Source organism: Muntiacus reevesi, chromosome 1 (genome assembly GCF_963930625.1).
Source record: "Muntiacus reevesi chromosome 1, mMunRee1.1, whole genome shotgun sequence".
NCBI lineage: Eukaryota > Metazoa > Chordata > Mammalia > Artiodactyla > Cervidae > Muntiacus > Muntiacus reevesi.
This window is the reverse complement of record NC_089249.1, coordinates 119,972,517-119,996,568: the sequence shown is the minus strand read 5'-3', so window position 1 is coordinate 119,996,568 and position 24,052 is coordinate 119,972,517. Positions and strand designations below refer to the sequence as shown.

The 24,052-nt window shown below is 40.8% G+C and overlaps 1 protein-coding gene across 1 annotated transcript in view; it reads right to left on the bottom strand.

Annotated features, from left to right (window-relative positions):
• Positions 1-2,522: 2,522 nt before the first annotated feature.
• Positions 2,523-24,052, bottom strand: part of LPAR3 (lysophosphatidic acid receptor 3) — an 81,905-nt gene continuing 60,375 nt past the window's right edge. Inside the window, exon 3 of the mRNA XM_065928113.1 lies at positions 2,523-4,303. Within this exon, the coding sequence (XP_065784185.1) occupies positions 3,975-4,303 (329 nt within the window). The 3' untranslated portion in view covers positions 2,523-3,974. The remainder of the gene's footprint in view (positions 4,304-24,052) is intronic.

Below are 24,052 nucleotides of genomic sequence, written 5' to 3'. Positions count from 1 at the left end.
GTTCTTTTTATGATTCACATCTGGGAGGCGATGTATAGGATGACAGAATTTTGGAGCTGGAAATGTTCTCACAGATCATTTAAGTCTGTTACTTAGATCAGCGATCATATCTGGAATTTCAAAAATAGTTTAGGACAGAACAGAACTCAGAATCTTGGTATTCTGAATTTCAGCCTAGGGATTTCTTTAAGATGGCTATCATAACATTTGTGTGAGTGGCGAAATGAATAACCCCCCATGTGTGCCAATCATACTGTGAATAGCTTATGTGTTAGTATAGTTGTCTGACAAGTAGTGGTAAACTTCTAACAAAATTAATATATCAGATGATTTCCAATAGACGCAAGTGAAGTGTCTTGAGGAAGGGATAGCATTTTTGAATACACAAAGATGTAACATGGACTTGTGGCGGGCACCACCCTCGCTTTTCTTCACTATAGCCTTGTGATTACCATAGAATGTGTAGGTGTTAATCTCAGTAATAAACACAATACAGATGAAGTTTATGGAAATTTGAATTATGTAAACTTGAAGTTTGTAATCTAGAAAAAAATTTATAGTTTGCTGTATAAAATAGCAGCTCTCTAAAAAACTGGCAAGAATGGTAAATTCCAAAATCCAGTAAATTGCAAACCATGTTCATGGGTTGACATGCAGAGGTGCTGCATTATATATATAGCATAACATGGCCCGCCCTCTTATTCACGTGTACTGGAATCTCCCCATGTGATTTTAGTGACCATTGTACTAGTGTTTGCACCATAAACCTTTAGCTCAGAAATTACATGTGACAAAATACTCTGAATCCTTAAACACTTGACCATCTGTTAATTTAGGAGGGAGTACACTCTAAGACACTGGAGAGAATGATGTGAAAATAAGTATAGCATTAAGGCCAAATAAAAATCCCTACAATCCTAATGCTATTCCTCTGTGAAAACTGGTCTTACATGATGAGTATCTTAAATTATGTGATGTGTTCAGGGGAACATTCCTCACAAAATGCAGCTTTTCCTAAAGCTCCTTCATGCTTTTAAGTGTTTCTAACCCTAATCCCTATGCCTGAAAGACAAAGAGCAATGTTAAAAGGAGCCCTAGGAATTTCCATTTAATCTCACATTTAGCGACCCACCAAGGGCATAGAATTCTCTGGTAAGCGTCCCATAAGTCAGATATATGTGTGTTTTAAATTCTTGTTAGTGTGCAGTGAGATGAACCATTGTGTAGAATAACACTTTGGTTATTTTCACTCCAGGTTCTAACAGGGCTTCAGTCTGTCTCTAAGTCAATTTCATGAGTGTCATCACAGGGCTTGCCTGCATTATGCCTAGTCAATCAGTTAAAAGAGGGCCAAGCATTCTGATTGCCTCCGCTCCCACTCACAGAATGATTAGAGGGTCAATGAGCTAATAAAAACAAAATACTCTTCATCTCCTTCAATTAGTCTAGGAACACAGGGCACTGCATGCCTTGTCATCTACATGGGGCAGCCCCAGCAGATGAACAGAGCTGTACCACCCACACTTTTCCTGTACCCCCCCACCCCACCCCAATCCTGCCCTCTGCTGCTGCTGCTGAGCTCCCTCAATCCCTGATCCTGGGCCATCCAAACATGGGCTCAGGGTGCCAGTGAAGCAGAGGCACTGAGATTTCCAAACTTTGATTGCAAATATTTATAAAAAGCATGAAAGTGCTGACTGTGAAGGAAATTAGAGTTTTGTTTGAGGCTTACAGAAGTCTACCACTCAAAAAAATTTTCACCAAGAAATTTCATTTTATTTCCAAAAAACTTCTTTCTTTCCAAGAGACAGTCTTCATGAAGAACTAAATTCTCTCATCAATACAGATTTAGCAGAACACCTTGGGCAGCGCTACAAAGCTAAGCAGAAAATGAATCTTGTTTGGCTTGGGTGTAGCCCCTGCTTTGAGTCAAAGGCCTGTCTGAAAAGGTTAGGTCAGATTTTTAGAACTATCATCTCAATGACTTGCAGATAAACTTAGGGGTCCTAGGATTTGAATAGGAGCATTTTTTTCTTTATATTTTTCCAACTAAGAGATGGCTTTGATGTGTTCCTGGTGAGCCCTGAGATGGCTGGCACTTGTTATCTGCAAATATACACGACTCCTCTACTCTTGGACCCGCGCTGAGATATGTGTCTGCATAAAAACAAAAGGTATCTATTTCCACCCTGAGTTTCCACACTTGAATCCCCTCCAGACACTATTCTGAACATGACATTCTGCTGAAGGGTACTAAAAATGGTGATTTCCTCAAAATAAAACCTTTAAAGGTCCCTTAGTAGCTATTCAGGGACTGGTTTTCAATTTCAATTCTCCACCTCTTGCCCAGCTGTATATTCAAAATGCTTACATAAAACACTGAGAGTATGTACTTCAAAGCAAATCTGATTTTTTCTTCTGTAATAGAAATGAGAGCTATAGTTACCACAAACTATATTTTTACTTAGAAAATACACAAAGTAATAATACACCTCCAACAACAGAAAACAGATTCTCTCTTTTTTATTTTATTTTATAGATAGCTTTGGTATAAGCTCCAGATAGATCCACTTACTACACAGTTTGTGAAATCTATACCTTCAAATCATACTACTCTCTATTTTAGGTCATTATATCTAAAAGCATGACTTCTCAAATCCTTTTATTACAAGTAGTTCTTGCACAAAAATGTTATATCACAATAGCAAAAAAAAAATGTAAACTTCTTTTGCAAACTACATAAATACTATAATATCTGTTTTGAAGTTATTCTTATGTTAAAATCAGAATATAGTCTACATGCTTTACATAGAAAACTCTGGCCAGTAGCCTACGTGCATAACGTTTTTCTTACTGACTTGCCTTTCATGTTACTTACTTAGGTCTTGGAAGGAGAAAAATTTTAAGTAGAACCCAAATAAAAATGCAGTCCATAAGTAAAACAAGTACTGGAAATATGTCAATAATTGTAGGTAAAATATGAGATGTGAAAATGACTCTATATATTAAATCTGACAACTTACAGGGTATGGAGGAAACTGGATAGAAAGACTCAATTGAGCTCATGTTCGATCCTACATGCAAGGAACTCAGCCCGAATGCTAATAGACTTTTCACCCTGCTGAATGTCTGTTTTCAAATAAATCACCCCTTGCTATTAGAGAGCATAAGAGGTCATTTCTACAGCTATTAGTCCTAGACTGAAAAGTCTAGGTGGCCAGTGAATTTATTTCACCATCACTATCTGTGATGTCTTTGAATACAAATTTGAAGTGTGTCAACATGCAGGTGTGGATACACAAGCATGCACACTGAGAGGATGGCATCAAGGCCTCTTTTTTCGCTGCAAGTAGAGCTTTTCATGTTTACCTTTTTTGTTATTGAAGTAAATCTTTTTTCCTCAGACTGTCCTTTCAGTTAAAGATCAAGTTAATTAATCTGGAGCCCTGACTGACGTGTTACTTTGAGATTCCTATTGAACACCTAGCTACTGGCCATGGTTTGTTTGAGGAGAAAAACATCACTGCTGAAGCATTTTTTAAAATTTCAAATGCATGCAGAAAGAACTACATGTGCTTTCCAAGCAGCTACGGATAGTGGCTCAAGTAACGTTTTTATTTATTTTGGCCTAAGCCCTTCAACAACATCCTTTGAAAACAAGAGAGAATGCCTACAAGATGGCGGCAGAGAGCAGAACGCACGGCCTGGTGGGCGGTGCTCCGAGAGGGTCACGGGGCCTCAGGTGGGGATCCATTGTGCGGCCGTCCCTCTTTCTGTGCATTCTCTCTAAATGCACGTGTCCTCTCTCTTCTGCCCGTGCTTTTACTTCACGTAAAACAATTTTTAAAACAAACTTCCCAATGATTCATTAAGCGCTCAAATAACACTGTACGCAGGCTTTGTTGGAGACAGGTAACCATTCAGAATACCTCTTCTCCCCTAGGAGGCCGGGGTGGGCGGAGGGGCGTCGCAGCCTACGAGCTGCTTTTGTTGCAGACGGGGCCTCGGTTGTTATCCTCCATATAGTGGCTGCCCCCCGTGTCGCTCCGGCTGAGGACCATGGAAGGGAGGCGGGAGGGCCGCCTCTCCGGGTTCTTCTCTTGCGAGAAGCAGCAGAGCATCCTCTTCATGGTGCTGTACATGTCCTCATCCTTGTAGGAGTAGATGATGGGGTTCATGACGGAGTTGAGCAGCGCCAGCAGCAGGAACCACCTTTTCACGTGCTGCACGTTGCACCGCGTGCAGTTCAGGCCGTCGAGCAGCAGAACCACCAGGCCGGGCGTCCAGCACACGACGAAGGCCCCTGGAGGGAGAGAGGGAGGAAGCAACAGACACTCAGGCGTCAGGTTAATTGTTTAGGTTTCTTCTCGCCCAGTCTTCCATCAGTGGCATCAAGGGACTTTGAGCATTTGTTTTGACAACTGCAAAGCAAACTTCCAGACTTCCTCTAAGCCTTTGAGGCCTGCGCTTGTTAGAAGCAGACAGACTATAAACCACATGCCATTTCACCTTCCCATCTGCTTACCCAGGTACCTTAACTAGAGGCTTACGCTTCTCTCTTACATATTGAGTACAACACAGTCTTATTTCCTTGTGCTCTCCGATTCACACTAGAAGGCTGTGCAGTCATTATCCACACTCTGCAGGTGAGAAAATTGAGGCTTGGTTCTAGAGTCTAGGTGGGGGGAGCCTCACACACATAGTGTATGTGGGGAACCGTGCACTCTGCTGTTCTCCAACTCAGACTTTCCAAGTGCTGTCCTAAATAAGACACACTGCCTACATAGGTGTCTCCTAGTCTTTTAATCAAGTCACTTGCTCAAAAACTATATTCTTAACAAAACCACGTTTAAGCTGAGTAGGCACGAAATTGTTTTTGACATTCACTGGCCATCTGCTTAATTAACTGCTCTAAGTTGAGATATTTTTGTCAGAAATAAGTCTTTCTCTTTCACCATGAGATAGAGATGTGCTTTTATTAGCACATTTATTTAGCATAATTTTAGCACCAACTGCACATGAAGGAGGGTCTCTTCTGAGTCTCTATCCATCTGACCATATTTAGCTTACTTCAGAACTTTCTGATATATTCTTCCTGAGATATGAGACACAGGTTCATTATTTCTCTACGTAGTCAGCATAACATCAGATAACAATGACAGCTAACACATGAATGTTTCCCTTTATTAATTCATAGAACCACACTATGAAAGCAGACATCACTGTCATCCTCAGGAAACTGAGGTACAAGAGAAATTCAGTAACTTGCTTAAGAGAAAACAGCTTATAAGTGACACTGAATTTTGAACCTAGGCAATCTTCCTTCACAGGCTGCACACTTGGCCACTATGGGACCTGCCTCCATCTTGGGGTATGATTTCTTTTTCCAAAAATCCTTATCATTTTTTAATGCCCTTACTTATGCAGTCAACAAATAGCCACTATGAACTTTCAACGTGCCAAGAACTGTGCTAGAAGGTGAATGAGGTGAGGACCATGCGCTCTGGGAGCTAATGGGGGAGAGAGAATGAACAAGCAAGTCTGTGAACTGTATCACTTAACTAGTTACTCCTCTTGGTTAGATTCAGACCTGGACAGTATTCCTCTTAGTGCTTTATCTTTGTTCTGAGCAATAAGCAAGTCAAGTCAAGAATTATAAAGAGGCAGTGCAAGGCCATAAAACTCCATGAGTTTTGGGGTCAGAGAGCTAGGCCCAGATCCTCACCTTACGAGCTACTAATAAGGCAAATCACCTCTCTGAGCCTTCTTCATTCCCTCATTTAATAAAGATAATGATCTTGACTTACAAGGTAATTGGGAAGGTCAGAGGTAATGAAAAGTGGAGTCTAACACTGTACTGGATTCACTCAGCAGTGGTTATCATGAGATGCTTTGTCAGAGATATCTGACAAAAGATGTGCCGGAGTTCTCAGGGGGGTTCACTTCCCATTTCATAACTACACCTCTCCAGTGGCTCCCTTTTTTCTCCATTCTCTGTTATTTTGGGGTTGGCTGACATATGTGAATAAAGAAGTGACCTTGGAGTTATAAGATCAGAGATTTGGGTCCAAATTCTTCACTTACTGTACAACTCTGGGAGATCCATGTTATCAGTCTGGGCTTCATCTTCCTAAACTGTGAATTAAGGATCTGTGGCAAGTTGTGGGTTTTTCAATCTGTGAGCTGGGGTACCTTAGTGGGTATGCAATCAAATTAATGAGTGAACTTTTTTTTTTTAAATGAAAGAATAGAAATGCAATGGAATGAAACAGCTCAGAGTATATTACACAGACCAAGGGAAATACTATTTCATGAAATTTTTGTTTCAGTTTTATATATTATATTTATGCGTGCATTGGGCATAAAGTAATATATTTCTGACTGTTGGGATTAGTCAGAAAGTTTGAAAAAGGCCCCGTCTAGCTCCAATGGTCTGTATTTCCTAGAACAATAAAACTTCTGATCTCTCTGCTGTTTCTGAGACAGGATTACTGTGTTACCAACCGGGAAGAACTAAACAAAGCAGACATCAAAAGCTGTAGCTACCAACTTTTATTTGACGTGTCCTTTCTGTGTGAAACTGCAGAATTCCAAAGAAATTCCAGAGGGAGTTTCCAACGGTTCTGTGTTAATGGGTAGTAGGAGGAAATATTGGTAAACTTCATACTTAGTTAAATATACGTATGAAAGTTTTTTTAATTTTTACTTATTTTTTATTTTTGACTGTGCTAGATGTTTGTTGCTGTGAGGGCTTTACTCTAGTTGCAGTGAGTAGGGGCTACTCTCTAGTTGTGGTGCTTGGGTTTCTCATTGTGGCGGCTTCTCTTGTGCAGCACAGGCTCTAGGACAAAAGGGCTTCAGGAGTTTCGGCTCCTGGGCTCTAGAGCACAGACTCAGTAGTTGTGGCACATGGGCTTAGTTGCTCCACAGCATGTAGGATCTTCCTGGATCAGCGATTGAACTTGTGTCTCCTGCATTGATAGGCAGATTCTTTACCACTTAGCCACCAGAGAAGCCCCTTGTCAAACTTTAATAGTGTATATAACTTTCAAACTAATGGAAGGGGAAGGATGCAAGCAAAGGAAAAAAAGGTCTCAGTACAAAAGAAAGGTGGCAAACATAGAAAAGTGGGATAAAGAAAAAAATAAGGTACTGGAAATGAATCCAAGTATGTTGACCCTTGAACAACATGGGGGTTAGGGGCACTGACCCCCGCACAGTCGAAAATCCACATATAACTACATTTGGCCCTTGCATCTATGATTCCACATCTGTAGATACAACCTCAGACCGGATCATGTAGTACTGTAGAATGTATTTCCTGAAAAAAATCTTCACATAAATGAACCTACTCAATTCAAACACCTTTTGTTCAAGGGTCAATGGTATCCTAATAATCAAAATCAACATTAACTGTATAGTTAAAAAAGTCAATTGAAATAATTTGATGTCTAACATTACAACCATATGTGGTAAAACCCATGAAGAAAGCCAAGACGATTAACATGGGATTTATGATATGGTCATGTATGGATGTGACAGTTGGACTGTGAAGAAAGCTGAGCACAGAAGAATTGATGATTTTGAACTGTGGTGTTGGAGAAGACTCTTGAGAGTCCCTTGGACTGCAAGGAGATCCACCTAGTCCATCCTAAGGGAGATCAGTCCTGGGTGTTCATTGGAAGGACTGATGCTGAAGCTGAAACTCCAATATTTTGGCCACCTCATACGAAGAGCTGACTCACTGGAAAAGACCCTGATGCTGGGAGGGTCTGGGGGCAGGAGGAGAAGGGGATGAAAGAGGATGAGATGGTGGGATGGCATCACCAACTCGATGGACATGAGTTTGAGCAAGCTTCGGGAGTTGGTGATGGACAGGGAGGCCTGGCGTGCTGCGATTTGTGGGGTCACAAAGAGTCGGACACAACTGAGCGACAAACTGAACTGAACTACTTCTACAGGAGCGAGGGGTCCACCAGTATAGGGTACAAAGGAGGTTCTAAAGACATTGATAACGATCTATTACATTGGGTAGCAAGTACACAGGTGTTTTAATTTTTAAAATTCTTTTAAGTATTATTCTTTAAACTGTACACATATCATATAATTTTAATTGAATGATCTAGTTCATACACACACATCAAAAAAGGGATAAAAGTAAATTGCCAATATGTTTTTCTAAAGATTGTTTTTAAAATGTAATTTTTAAAATTCATTAAAGCTTTTTTTCCTCAGCATAAAACTCTACTTTGGATTAATCAGGGGACCTTAACACTCTAAATAAATCTTCAGATCTGTTTGCCATAATGTGGTAATTCATACACATTTTTCTTTTGCATTGAACTTCATAAAATATTTCATTCAATCAACATTGAAACACTTTTCTTGGGGCAATGATTATATACCAGGCACTGTTGTAACCATTTTATATGAATTAACCATTTAATCCTTATAGCAACCCTTGGAAATAGGTACTGTTACACACACACACACACACACACACACACACACACACACACACACACACACACACACAGTGCTGTGTGCTGTGTTTAGTCACTCAGTCATGTCCAACTCTTTGTGACCCCATGGACTGTAGCCCACCAGGGTCCTCTGTCCATGGGGATTCTCCAGGCAAGAATACGAGAGTGGGTTGCCATGCCCTCCTCCAGGGCATCTTCCCAAGCCAGGGATCCAATCCAGGTCTCCCTCATTGCCAGGCGGATTCTTTACCATCTGAGTCACAGTACCCTCATTTTAAATCTGAGAAAAATGAACCATAGATAAGTTGGTAATCTGCTCAAAGCCATGCAGCTGATAAGTGGAAGGGCCAGGATTTGAACTCAGGCAGCCTGGCCCCAGAGCCTGTGCTACTGTTTACGTGCTCGGCTCAGAAGTGAGTACAAAGGATCTTATTTCTAAAGTAAGTGATGGGGAAGGGGAGAGAGTACTTGTGGCCTTTAAAGTCCTATTCATAGAATGTCATATCCAAAACTGCATATATCACGACTACGTCATTCTTTGGTTTGCTAACAGAAAGATTTTCTGGCAAAGGCAGGAAGGAAAGAAGAAAGATGAAGAAGGAAAGAAAGAAGGGGAAGGGGAGGGAGGAAAGGAGAAAGAATTTCAGCAAAATTATAGGCTGGCCATTGGGGTATGAAGAGAAAAAAAAAAATCTGCTGACCTTTTTATTACACTGTTTCCAAGAACAACAAAAGGCAAGGCTCTGACTGAACAGCCCAAACACACTGGGCTGTTGAACCAGAGATGGCGCTTCAGTGGTGCCATCTGAGGTGACGATTACACTCCAAGCAGGGACCCTGGGAAACCACAGCCCCGTGACTCCTCCACCCAGCGGCCAGGCTCTTCTTCTAAGCATACCAGAGTGAAGGCACAGCTTATTTTAACAGTTCATTTGCTAGGGGTTTTTTACTGTGTGTCAGCAGCAGCAGATATGAGGTCCCCAAAAAATATTTAAAAGGAGAAGAAAATGCCAGGAATGGTTCTGGCCTTGGGAATCTGTCCTCTTGGAGAATTCTTGAAGAACGTGGGAGATGGCAGAAACATACAAATGGGCAACTGTCCCAGTTCTTAAAAGAGGGCCAGATGATGCATCCTAGCAAATATATATCAGTCAGCCCCTTATGAACTTCCAATAAATTCTAAAAGAAAAAACTAAGATGAATCTTTTTTGAGTATTTAAACTCAATGCTCAGAAAAAGCAGCTAGGTTAGGCTTACCAACAGACACATATCAAGACCGGATATTTTTCTCCCTTAAATTAGGCATTAACAAACAGGAGCAGATCTAAAGGTATCTATCTGGGAAATGAAATAAATCAAGTACATTTTTCTTGGAGAAGAAAAGGCAAAAGAAAACAAGATTATGTTAACTGTCCCCAAATACCTGAAAGGTCATTACATGAAAAGAAGCACAACTTACCTTGAAGGTCACCCTGAACCAAATGGAAAAGTATCAAAAAGCAGGATTTGAACATAAATTTTTTTAAAAAGAAAATAAAGCTATTTTGGAGAGGAATTTGTTGTCCAGCAGACAGAGAGCCTCCCTTGGCCTGAGTATTTTCTTTGCCCAGATCATCCTGAGATGTACAAAGGGAAGGGATTTTCCCCAAATGAGAGACAAAGAGGGTTAAGTGGCTTCTGAACTGTTTTCCAAGTAGAAAACTGCTATCTACAAACTATGAGTTTCAACTCCCCACGCAATCCAAAGAAATTCAACTTGTTGGTTTCCCAGACACCATTATCAGACAGTATGGCTAAAAACTGATTAAGACAAATTCTCCAAGATAGCAATTCCCAAAGCTGGTTGTCCATCAAATTCCCAAGGGAGCGTTTTACTAATGCATATCCTCTAGTCCTATATCAGACCCAACGGCCAGACTGTCTGTGGTAGGACGGGGAAATCTGTAGAAAAAGTTTCCTGGGTGATTATAATGCATGACCAGTTTCACAAATCACTTCTGTATGCTGACCAATATGGTTTCATCAAGCTGACCTTGTCAGCAAAATTGTAGACTCTATATAGATTTGGTCAAAAGACATGGAAAAACAGAAAGGGGGCAGAATTCTTTAAAATAAAAAAAAATCACCTTTAGATCAAAACCTTCAGCTTCTATTTGGAAAAATGTTTGCACAGATCTTATGCATAAATGAAATGTATAAAAACAATCAGGGAAACTAGTCTACAGGCAAGGCATACACCATCTTCCGCTGGCCTTAGCTCTCTGGTTCACCCTGCCAAGAATGCCTCCCTGGCTCCTAATCTAAAGTCTACTTTTCATTCCAAGCTTAGCCCCTATTCTGCCTCCTCCACTGGACCATTCCCATTTGTCCAACCCACAGTGACCATTCTCTTCTCTCAATTCCTGTGACACTTCCCACCTACAACATCCACATGGCACTGGGCGTATCACCTGCTTTGTTCCACTCTAACATCTCCCAAGACCTCTGGGCCAAGTAGTGTGCTTAAAGCTTTATGTACACCCACTGTTTAAATCTCATGGCCCTGTGAGGTTGCTACTCTTATTTTCAGCCTCATACTTGATGAATCTGAACTTCAGAATGGCTCAACAGTCAGGTCAGAAGCCAATGAATAGAAGAGTCAGAATTTGAACCCCAGCCTGATTCCTCCATGCAAATTCTTGAGCATTGTGCTATACTGAAGTAGTTTTTAATACATAGGTCCCATTGCTCATGTCCATTATAAACTTCCTAAGCATGCAGGCTGTGCCTCATACCTGTCTGTGTCCTCAGAGTGAAGTATAGAGCCCCACATTCAAGTAACAGAGAAGACATGCCCATTGAATGTAACTGAAGTTTATTAACAACCACAGGGCCAGGTAATGAATAAGCACTAGCATTTCTGATGCAAGCAGTATAATGCCCTACCCTTCAGGGACTGGCAGGCAGGGACAAGGATGGGATGGTTCTAACCACTGTCAAGGGAGGTGTCAGGTGAAATGACACTCAGCTGAGCAGAGTAGTGAAGGTCAAGAATGACTGTGCAGGGGTGAGGAATAGTGTGATACACTTGGGGAATTCCAAACAGGTTTGGATGGTTTTAACCCAGGAAGGTGACTAGGGAAGTAAGATGAAGTCTGAGAGGTGAACTTGGGTAAGACCTGGAAGGGCACTGGGGAAGTTCTCAAGAGTTTGGATTTATTGTGTAAATCACATCCCATAAGCATTTTTCAATCAGGAGTTCATCAGGAGAATTAAGTCTGAATGCCCTCAGGTATGCACTGGATTAACACTGAATCAACCTCTCTTCCAAGCACCTAGAATGGTATGAGTCATAGACCATCATGGGAGGATTAAGAAAATATTTCTATGTTCCACGGTTCATAAAGAAAACCTATTGAGAAAGGTTAGAGCTGAGGTTTTTCTGGCTCAGTTGCAACTCATCCGTGGCTTGTGAAAACATTTAATAGGCTGAAACCAGCAATTTTCTAAAAAATAGAACAGAAAAACTTCAGGACATATCAAATATAGTAAAGGTATGTTTCATGAAACTTGTTTCAGTTACACAGAAAACTATGTGTATGTTTTGAGTCCTGATAGAGAATGTACATTATTTCTCACTGTGAGGTTCTAATTTTTTTTTAATTGAAATCTACTTCATTATTTTTTTTAAACATAGAGGGTTACTTCCCAAAGGAAATCTCTTGTTAAACTTCAAAATGCGAGCTGCTGTGACTAAAGAAAGAGATGGGGTGGGGGTAGTTGAATAAGGATTTTCATAGAGAATTTACCCTTCACCATATAGTGTGCCCCCCACCACCAAGCCTTACACATACACACATTGAGGAACCCTTGAGAAACCCCTGGGAACCTCAATGACCACAGTTTGAAAACCACTGCTGTAGAATGGTAGTTCTTCAAATATTTTTAATCAGTAGCGTGGATAAATCTTATATTTTAGAGCAAAGCTGTATCTGAGTGCTCAGGATGGAATGGTGGTACACATCAGAATCACCTGGACTGCTGGCTTGAAATTCAGATTTCTGGGTCCCTCTCATACCTACCAAATGAGAACCTGATGAAGGTATGATCTGGGCATTTCCAGTTTTAAACAGCTCCCTGGGAAATGCTTTAGTATTGTAAAGTATAAGAACCACTGATTTGGCAGGGAGACACCCCTGAAGACCAGTTGAAATTCAGGTGAAAAGTTTAAGGATTTGAAAAAACATTGGTGATGGAGATGGAGAGATGTAACCAGGTTAGGAGGTAAGAAGAAAAACCTGTAAGATTTGATGTATAAATAATTAGATATAGGAAGTGAGGGAAAGGAAAGAATCCAGGGTGCTTGGGCAGCATGTGATTCTGATAACCAAGAGGAAGAGAGAGGAAGGACGGGTTTAGAAGGAAGAGATGGTGGTTCAGTTTTAGGCACTGGGAACTTGGACTATCTGTGGCTCCTCCAGGTATAGAGGAGAAGAAAGCAGCCAGAAACATGGGTCAGAATAATGAGCACTCCCAATTTTAACGTTGACTTGGGAGTCATCAGCAGTAGGTGGAATTGAAGCTGTATGTTCTTTCATTAATAAATACTCACTAGGCAACTGCATGCCATGTGCCAGCTACTAAGAGTGAATGGCTTCCAGGTGATTACATTTGCATAACGAATATAACCAACTTCTAGTGCCACATGACAGGTCAGTTATGTTGATGAGAAGCGTTTGTTTATTTTTTTTTATGGCTGCTCTGGGTCTTCATCAGCTTGCAGGCTTACCCCGCTGGCATGTGAGACATTAGTTCCCCGACCAGGAATCAAACCTATGTCACCTGCACTGGAAGGAAGGTTCCTAGCCACTGGATCACCAGGGAAGCTCCTGCAATTATTTTTTTATTTTAATGATGGTCTCTTTTCTTTCAGTACCTGTTTAATAAGAGACTCACTAACAGTCCGATTAGACTACAAATGAGACTTCCTCCAGTAATTCAGCTAGTTTCAGGGCTATACTAAGAAATAGTATGAGTTTCATGTAACTTTCTAAAGTATAGTCAATCAGATACTAGAATATTCAATTACATACTGAAATGATATCTAATGACTGCAATTTAAGGTAATCAGAAACATCAAATTAAGGAATGTTTGACACTTTTGAAAATAAAATTGCAACTGAAAATATTGGTGGCAAGTGAAATCAAAGATCTTTCCAATTCTCTAGTCAATATTATCTTGAAATAATCTATAACCACCACCTACCTTATTTGGAAGGTTTCAAAATATCTCAAACAATACTCTGGTTAATACCTCATTGCTGCATTACAGGAAAGAAGAGATACACATGATAGGAAAGAATACCAGTCCATCTGGGAGAAAGGCCCCTCACTGGAATGTATTGAAGATAGTTCTTGGGGTCTGGGTGACAGACAAGATATGTAGAGGATTCAGACTTCCCTCAAGTTTTTTTAATCCTGTTCTTTAGTACTCATAGTTTTCTATTCTGTTTAGTTAGCCGTATTTTCATCTGTTTAAAAATTCACACATACAGTTCAAAAGAAGCCTTCACATGTGAGTGGCACACAAATAAAACATCCATAACAATAAATCACTCACACAGAATAGTTTCACTTTGGCACATGGGCTACTCATTTCATCAAATAAGAGGATATATTTTAGATATGTTCACTCTGTTATTCTTTGTTTTTAGTCTAGGAAAAAAAACAGAAGAGTACTAGCAATAATGCTAACCTACTAAGCCACAGGACTGCCTGATTTACTAAAATAGAAAATTACAACTCTACATAAAAATCAGGTTGGGAGCCTCATCCACAGGAAGCTCTCTTCTTATTTGAAAAGAATTTTAAAAGTAAAAATTTTTAAATAAATAGATGTTCTTGGTTAGAAGTATCACAATGCGTAAGTTACATGTTAATGGAATATTCAAATGAAAATGCTCTTATGACACTAAGGAATTTATTTAATAATTTAAAAGCAACACCTCCAGATATGGTTTGCATTCAAATTCATACTCGTTTACCCAGTGTTTTAGAACTCCAATAACTCAGAAAATAGATTGTCACATACGTGAAAGGAATGAAAATATATACCTTTAGTAAACCTGACTTATTTTTACTGCAGAAAACAAGAAAGCACTGAGACACTTCAAACAGATGATGAGCAGTTAAGCATTCCACAAATGATTCATTTAACACGATTGTTACTACTGCTGGGTCTTTTGACTCTAACAACTGGCTTTAGACACTTGTTTCAAATTTGTGGCCAGCTTTGGAAAATTGAAATTCTTTGGTGCCAAGGGGTTAGGAGATAAAATTTAAAGCAGAGGCATACCAGCTAGAACCACAGCCTAAACCTAATTCTAGTGTCTAACTCAGAGAGACAGCTGGAAATTATAAACTGCAACAGTAAGAGAACACCATCTCCACCTACAGATTCCTCTTTAAGCATCATATGCAGGGGCCTGCATACCTCAGCACCTCGGTAACTACTATAACAAGGGCTCCCCAGCATCTAAGAAAAGGTGTGAGGTCAAGTGTGTGTACTGCCAGCAGCTGTTTGCCTGTGTAATCTTAAACCCTGACACATCCCAGCTAGCCTGCCCTAGGATCTGAACTTCTTTCTGCTGCAGTCACGCCTTTGAATTAGGAAGGCCTGCCATCACACCTATACATACAAACATACAAAACTGTAGGCATGTAATAATTTATATAACACATAAGCTGCCATTAGCACACAGCAAGGTTGTGGGGGCATTGCAAAAGGGATATCTTTGATGAGGCTGAAAATTTTGAAAAGAGTTACTGCCATTGCAGGAAATACAAGAGACATGAGTTTGATCCCTGGTTTGAGAAGATTCCTTGGAGGAGGAAATGGCAACCCGCTCCAGTATTCTTGCCTGGAAAATTACATGGACAGAGGAGCCTGATGGGCTACAGTCCATGGGGTTGCAAAGAGCTGGCCATACTGAGTGCATGCGCGCGCGCACACACACACACACACACACAGCATGGGACACCATACAGGGGAGCTGACACACACACACACACACACACACACACACACACACACACACACACACACACAAAAACACACACACACAAAAACACAGCATGGGACACCATACAGGGGAGCTGACCTGATTAGGAGACAAGATTCTAGACACCTCAATGGCACAAAATACTATCCTGAGCTCAGAGGAAGGGGACAGGACGTGGTAGAAGCTGGAAGATGTGACTCAGAGTTGGGCCTGGAACAGTGAGAGCACGGTATATCTCAGGAAGTACCAAGTCCTGCTCAGGACTACCCTTTCCATTCCACACCCATGAGTGCTAAGTCACTACAGTCATGTCCAGACTCTTTGCGACCCTAGGGACTGTAGCCCGCCAAGCTCCTCTGTCAATGGAATCCTCTAACAAAGAATACTGGAGTGGGTTGCCATGCCCTCCTCCAGGGGATCTTCACAACCGAGGGATCAAACTCCTATTTCTTATGTCTTCTGCACTGGCAGGTGAGTTCTTTACCACTAGCACCATCTGGGAAGCCCAATGGCCACCATCATTAACCCATCACACCATGTGCTTCTGAACCTGGATACTGCCTGGACTCCTTCTCAGCACAGGGCTCAGTCTCTAGCAATCAGCTGGAATTTGCCCTTGAGAGGAGTCTACTTATCCCTATTACAGTAAAAAGGGCTTAAGATCAAGCAGTCCCAGAGCTGAAATCCTGGTTTATGCCGACAGGGACATCAGTTCATTTTCCTGAGCCTCCCTGCACTTCTTAGCTATGGAATGAGCATGAAAGATACTGACCGGGGGGAGGGGGGGACAGGATTTTTGTGAGATTTAACGAGATAATGGTCAGAGAGTGTCTAACACAGAAAACACTCCAAAAATGTTCATTCTGACTGCCCGGATGGGGTCAGATACTTCCCTTGCTGAGCTTTCTTAGTTTATAAACACATCTGGTAGAGAGCTTCAGTTGCTATTGTACACTCACACCTGTGTGCATACACACACACACTTTATCACACTCTGTCCTATTTTGGCTGCCCTGCTAGAATGACCTCCTCAGGGGATATCCTGTTTGTATCTTCTTCAGCTTGTGATACACAGTGCTTGGCAATGCATGGTACACACAATAGGTACTTAATAGAAGCTTGTTAAATGAAGAAGTAAGGGATCTTGATTCAAATCCAGGCCCTGGACTAGAGTATGCTTTGGAAAAGGTCATTCTATGTCTCTCCCCCTCAAGGTTCTTCCTCTGTAATTCAAGGAGTTGGACTAGAAAGACCTGGAGGTTTCCTTCTGGCTCTTACATTGGATAATTCTGGGTTTCACCTACAGCTTCCTTCTCCACACACCGATGTGGAGGGAGTCTGCTGTAAATACACCCTGCTAGTTCTTGAGTAGCTAGCTTCTCCAATAACTCATTTTGCATTTTTTATGCTTTCTGCGACCAAGCGGGTAAAAATAAATCCAAGTGACAAACATCTATAGTTTTAACTTGGCAGATATATGAATTTGAGTGCCATTCAGATTCCGTTGAAATATTTTCTACCTACTACTTCTGATCAAATCTAACTTGTCCTAAGCTAGCTGGAATTGGTATTTTTCATAATTTGCTTTAGTGACTAAACCACCACCATAATGTGACACCATCTTTGTTTTCCAAACATTTTTTTTTTAGTTTACTTTGCAAAATAGAAAGCGATGCTATGCTAGTCAAACCACGCTGCTCAAATCCCAGGAAGATGGCCATAATTACCGATCAGCCTATTAACTAGCAGTATAGTGATGCCAGAAGTGCAAAGGATGGCCTTCTTTTCTAATTTTCTTTAGGGGCTTCCCTGGTGGACAGCAGTACAGTGATGCCAGGGGTGCAAAGATGGCCTTCTTTTCTAGTTTTTTTCTTTTTTCCCTCAACTCCTTAGCTGCTCTACAGCCATCCCTCGCCAACCCCCTAACTATGTCCTATTCATCCCAGATGCTCTCCTTTATCCACTTTTCTTCATTTTCTCTATTTCTTTAGGAATTCTGCTTGTATCCTATTTGTAATAATAACCCCACATTAAGTTCCTGTAAGCCTATACAGTTCACCGTTATCAAACTACATATCATAGGAGACTACACAGTATATTCAAATTGAAAGTTTTTCCTTTCCTGTGGGAAGATCCCTAAGTGGGATGTAAGCAGATTTGGTCATCAAACTTTAAGACCCAGGTTTGTCCAGCACTTTGCACATTTACCCTGAGCATGAGATTCCCTTGGGACATTTGTTAAACATTCAGGTTCTAAATGTTCTAACCCTGACTTAGAGATCCCTGCAGACTTAAACAGCATTTATTTGATTCCATTGTTCAGAATCTGGGTATAAGCACTGCTATTTCAGAACTGCATGCATTATCTAACAAAAATTCACTGAGCCACAAGAGATGCCAACAATAGTGCTAGCCACTTTATAGTTAAGTAAAGTGAGACATATAAGCCCTTACCCAGTTCCTGATTTCACTAGCTCCTTCTCAGAGTTCAGCTCCAAGTAAACCCTTTGGAGAGCTCTTCCTTTGTGCCATATAAAGTAGCACCCAGCCCAGTCATTTCCTCAAATATTATTCTGTTGGATTTCCTGTGTCACTCTCTGCAAATATCTTGTTTATTTGTTGACTGGTTGGTTAACTCATTTACTAATTGCAAATTATCCCAATTTGACAGAATCTGAATGTTTAACCAATGTCCCAAGGGAATCTCATGCTCAGGGTAAATGTGCAAAGTGCTGGACAAACCCACGTCTTAAAGTTTGATGACCAAATCTGCTTACATCCCACCTAGGGATCTTCCCACAGGAAAGGAAAAATCTTCAATTCAAACATACTCTGTAGACACCTGTGATACGTAGTTTGATAACAGTGAACTGTATAGGCTTACAGGAACTTAGAAAAGCCATTTTCAGTCAGGTTCATATTTAAGAAAAAGAAAATTACTGGTAAAGTACAATCTGGTTAATACCCTAGTGAACATACTATGTAATCAGAAAAAGAGAAAAAAAAATATAATTTGGAAATACGTTCTTAGTTTGCATCGAACAAACTTCCAAGGTCTGACAGAAGGAATATGAGGGAGTATGTAGTTAAGTATACAGTGAGGATGAAAGGAGAAGAAAGCAAAGTAAGGTTGGAGGATATAAATAGAATACATGTAACAGATAAGAGTGAAAGAAACAATGGACACTGCAAGAGGTACAAGGAGATGACAATAAAACATTCTGTAAGAACCTGGAAAAGAGAGGAAAGAGGTTGTTCTTTCAGTTAAGTCCTAAAGAGATGTTATAGTCCCCAGACCTGCAACACCTTTCCTGAAATCTGACTGAAGGCAATAACATCTCAGAAGAAAGAATGTCATCAGAGCCAGAGAGGTCTAGAATGACCATATACAATTTCAAGGGAGAAAGTTCTTGGTCAATGTCAGCCTTTTTCATGGCTGGGATATCGCTTCTGGTCTGAATCTGTGCAAAAAGCAACCTCTGATGGTAACTGGATTTGCCAGGTACTGATGGTGTGGTCACTCACCTAGAGCCAGACATCCTGGAATGTGAAGTCAGGTGGGCCTTAGAAAGTATCACTACGAACAAAGCTAGTGGAGGTGATGGAATACCAGTTGAACTATTTCAAATCCTGAAAGATGATGCTGTGAAAGTGCTGCACTCAATATGCCAGCAAATTTGGAAAACTCAGCAGTAGCCACAGGACTGGAAAATGTCAGTTTTCATTCCAATCCCTAAGAAAGGCAATGCCAAAGAATGCACAAACTACTGCACAATTGCACTCATCTCACATGCTAGTAAAGTAATGCTCAAAATTCTCCAAGCAAGGCTTCAGCAATACGTGAACCGTGAACTTCCAGATGTCCAAACTGGTTTTAAAAAAGGCAGAGGAACCAGAGATCAAATTGCCAACATCCGCAGGATCATTGAAAAAGCAAGAGAGTTCCAGAAAAACATCTATTTCTGCTTTATTGACTATGCCAAAGCCTTTGACTGTGTGGATCACAATAAACTGTGGAAAATTCTTCAAGACATGGGAATACCAGACCACCTGACCCACCTCTTGAGAAACCTATATGCAGGTCAGGAAGCAACAGTTAGAACTGGACATGGAACAACAGACTGGTTCCAAATAGGAAAAGGAGTACGTCAAGGCTGTATATTGTCACCCTGCTTATTTACCTTATATGCAGAGTACATCATGAAAAACGCTGGGCTAGAAGAAGCACAAGCTGGAACCAAGATTGCCAGGAGAAATATCAATAACCTCAGATATGCAGATGACACCACCCTTATGGCAGAAAGTGAAGAGGAACTAAAAAGCCTCTTGATGAAAGTGAAAGAGGAGAGTGAAAAAGGTGGCTTAAAGCTTAACATTCAGAAAACTAAGATCATGGCATCTGGTCCCATCACTTCATGGGAAATAGATGGGGAAACAGTAGAAGCAGTGTCAGACTTTATTTTTTTGGGCTCCAAAATCACTGCAGATGGTGATTTCAGCCGTGGAATTAAAAGACGCTTACTCCTTGCAAGGAAAGTTATGACCAACCCAGATAGTATATTAAAAAGCAGAGACATTACTTTGCCAACAAAGGTTCATCTAGTCAAGGTTATGGTTTTTCCAGTGGTCATGTATGGATGTGAGAGCTGGACTGTCAAGAAAGCTGAGCACTGAAAAATTGATGCTTTTGAACTGTGGTGTTGGAGAAGACTCTTGAGAGTCCCTGGGACTGCAAGGAGATCCAACCAGTCCATCCTAAAGGAGATCAGTCCTGGGTGTTCATTGGAAGGACTGATGCTGAAGCTGAAACTCCAATATTTTGGCCACCTCATGCAAAGAGTTGACTCATTGGAAAAAACCCTGATGCTAGGAGGGATTGGGGGCAGGAGGAGAAGGGGATGATAGAGGATGAGATGGCTGGATGGCATCACCGACTCAATAGTTTGAGTAAACTCTGGGAGTTGGTGATGGACAGGGAGGCCTGGTGTGCTGCGATTCATGGGGTCACAAAGAGTCGGACACGACTGAGTGACTGAACTGAACTGAACTGAGTATCCAAATGTCTTGGTAATTTTTCTCAACCCAAATAAATATGATGGCCTTCTAGTTAATTAGAAACACACACACACACACACACACACACACACACACACACACACACACACACAATCCAGACAGAAGGTAGGCCAGAGGGAGGCAGGAAGGAGGGAAATCAGTTTTGGCGCCATGCTTCATTCACATTCTTCTGTGTGCTAACTTTATAGCCTTGGGTTCTTCTTACTCTTTCAAAGCTGATTCCTTTTTTTCCTCCTGTGTGCAGCTCTCCCCAGACACTCCTCCCAGGCTGGGTCAATTGATTCCCATCCCATGTTCCCATAGGCTCTCCATATATGTATCATCGAATCAGACACTGTTAGTGGATTATCCCTTCATCTGGCCAGCTGGATTGAGAGTACCTGAAGGGCAGAGATGCTGCCATATTCACCTTGGATTCCTGACACCTGATGGGGGGTGGGGGCTGGATGTTTAGTAGTTACTATTTTCAAGGAAGCAGGAAAGGAAAGCTGAAATGCTCCTAACCCACTGATCACACAGATGACATGTAAATATACCAAACACCTTTGAGATGAGGCACCACTGTCCCTTGGTGCAATAATAGCAGCAAAATGGTAGAGCTCCCAGTGCATTCTTCTCCCATGTTATAAGCCATGTTATCATAGGCACCTGGGAGGCCAAGGACTCCTCTTCTCATTTGAGATGATTTATTATAATCTAGAGCAGAGGAGTCTGAGGCTTATCTTGTAGTCCATGTGTTTCCACATTTAGGTTGTGTGCTTAGCAGCTCAGTCGTGCAATTCTTTGCAACCCCATGGACTGTAGCCTGTCAGGCTCCTCTGTCCATGGGGATTCTCCAGGCAAGAATGCTGGAGTGGGTTGCCATGCCCTCCTCCAGGGGATCTTCCCAACCAGTTCTCCTGCTTTGCAGGTGGATTCTTTACCGTCTGAGCCACCAGGGAAGCTATATTTGGGTTAACCAAACACATTTAAGTCACATTACATCATAGTTTGAAAGAACCCTCTGTTCAAAACATTAGCTTTACTATTCTAGTAATCAAATAAGATTAGTAAATCAAATACATAAACAACAATAAATAACTTGTAAATTGTTAATCAGGGAAGAAGAAACAGTCAAATCACATTGATGTGATGCTGAGAAAGGTCATTCAAAGTTTAAGGAGTCTTTGAACTAGAGACTATCTATCTACCCTGGTACAGGCTATTGGGTACATCACACACCCTAAGTTCAATAAAGGGCAAATAAATAAAGTCTGAGATACTGTCTTACTTAAACTGTGGAACTAAAGACATCGTGATACTCAAGTAACAGAAAGCTTATCTTCTTATCCTTTAGCCCCCACCCACTGGAAAATATTAAACACTTCCTCTTTCAACATATACCTTTTAATTTGGTTGGGCAAAAAGTTTGTTTGGGTTCTAGAAGATATGGAAAAACCCAAATGAACTTTTTTGACCAACCCAACATTTTCCTGAAGCACATGTGTGTTTATTACTGGGTACGATGACTAATTTGATCTTTTTACCTAACGATATTCATATACTGAAGGATTTACTAGTTAGGTAAATGAGTAATTTTCTTAAACTTGCTAAACTTTGTTTTCTCATTTGCAAAATAGACAATAAAATTCCCCTTGTGGGGTTGGTAAGGCCCAACTGGAAGAACGGACTAAAGTTTCTTCAGTACAGCATGGAGCACAAAGTCATCATCATGATCAGCATCTCTTATTCTTTCTCCAGGAAAACCTTTTGTGATCTGATATTTGAAAAACCTATTAATACAACAGCATTGGTCAGAGGAGCAACATGGCATGGAATTATAATAGCTTGTCTACTAAGGCCAAACTACTGGATTCAAATGCCTAATCTACACTTGCTTTGGGGTACCCTTGGGCTATTTTTATTTTACCTTTTAACCTACCTGTACCTCAGTTATACCTGATCTATAACATGGAGATAACAAGGATGCCCACCTCCTGGCATTGCTGTAAGGGCTACAAGACTGATCATACATAAAGTATACAGATCAGTGCTCAGCACTGAGTTAGACATGATGCGTTAGCCATTCTTGCTGCTGACCCTGCTCTCCAGGTTTAAAGATGCTCAGAATCAGACTCCAGAGTGGGAAGAGGTGGGGAAATACTAAGAAATCAGTTACTTAAGATACAAAAGTTAGTTGTTGTTTCCTAAGTCATCCCATTGGGATAATGATTTTTATCAAGATATTTAGTCTTTAATTTTTTCATTATGTTTTTTAACAGCCTTTTAGAATATAGGAATAACTAAGTGACAAGACCTGAGGGGCAGAAGTAGCCTGCAGAGCCCTATCCATTTAGCACATCTCTATTACAGTACTAGTGATGCTGCAGATATTTTTCACCTTCATGCCTGTTTTCTCTACTAGACCGTACATACCTCAAGGGATGACGACTACACTCAGCCAATTTACTTTTGCAGTCCCAGTTCTTAGCAGAGTGCCTGACATAAAGCAGTCACTTAGTATTTATTAATGAGACAGTGATCAAATGAGTGAATTAAAATCCCCTAAGGGAGGAAATGGCAACCTACTCCAGTATTCTTGCCTGGAGAATTCCATGGACAGAGGAGCCTGGCGGGCCTACGGTCCACAGAGTCACAGAATCAGACACGACTGAGCAACTAACATTTTCATTTCACTTTCTAAGATACATGTAGACATTTGTTCAAGTACAAGCATATCACGCAGATGTTTTTATACTATATGAGCAGAATTTGACTCTTAGGTCACCAGGTAGGAGACAATAGCAAATGAGAAGAAAGATGAACAAGAATGATGTCCCTATAGCCTGGAACCTCAATTTCACAGTCCCTAGTGTTTACCATAGAGAGATTTTATTATGAATCCTCTTGGCAATTCTAGTTATCCTAGCCAGAGCTGATGCACTGCATGGGGCCTTTGGCAAGATTGTTTTTGCTTTATGCGGATGATATACATCCAACCCAACTAAAGTATTTAATGCTTGCACCCAGCTCAAATAAGATCAAGTCATCTTCCCATACTTGCACAAAAATGTTATCAATAAATCTAATAAAACATTTTTTTATAGAGTCATAGACTCTGAGACTCACAACCTTCATACAGTTTGTCCATACATCCTCCCACACTGTGTAAGAATCCCTGGATAGTACCATACACGAAGAGTCATCTCTCAGTTACCCAGCACCTCCAGCAAGAGGAAGTTCCCTCATATCACTTGGCAGCTGGCTCCCCTGGAGAACAGCTCTCATATTTAGAAAACTCATCTGATAATGAGTTAAAATATTCCTTCTGTAATTTCTACCCCTTGATCCTATCTCAACTTTCAAACTTCTAAACCATAATTTCTTTTCCAGGTAACAACTCATAAAATGTTTTAAAATAATTGTTGTGTCCTCATTTCTTATCTTCTTTGGTGACAATTCCAATTCCTTCAT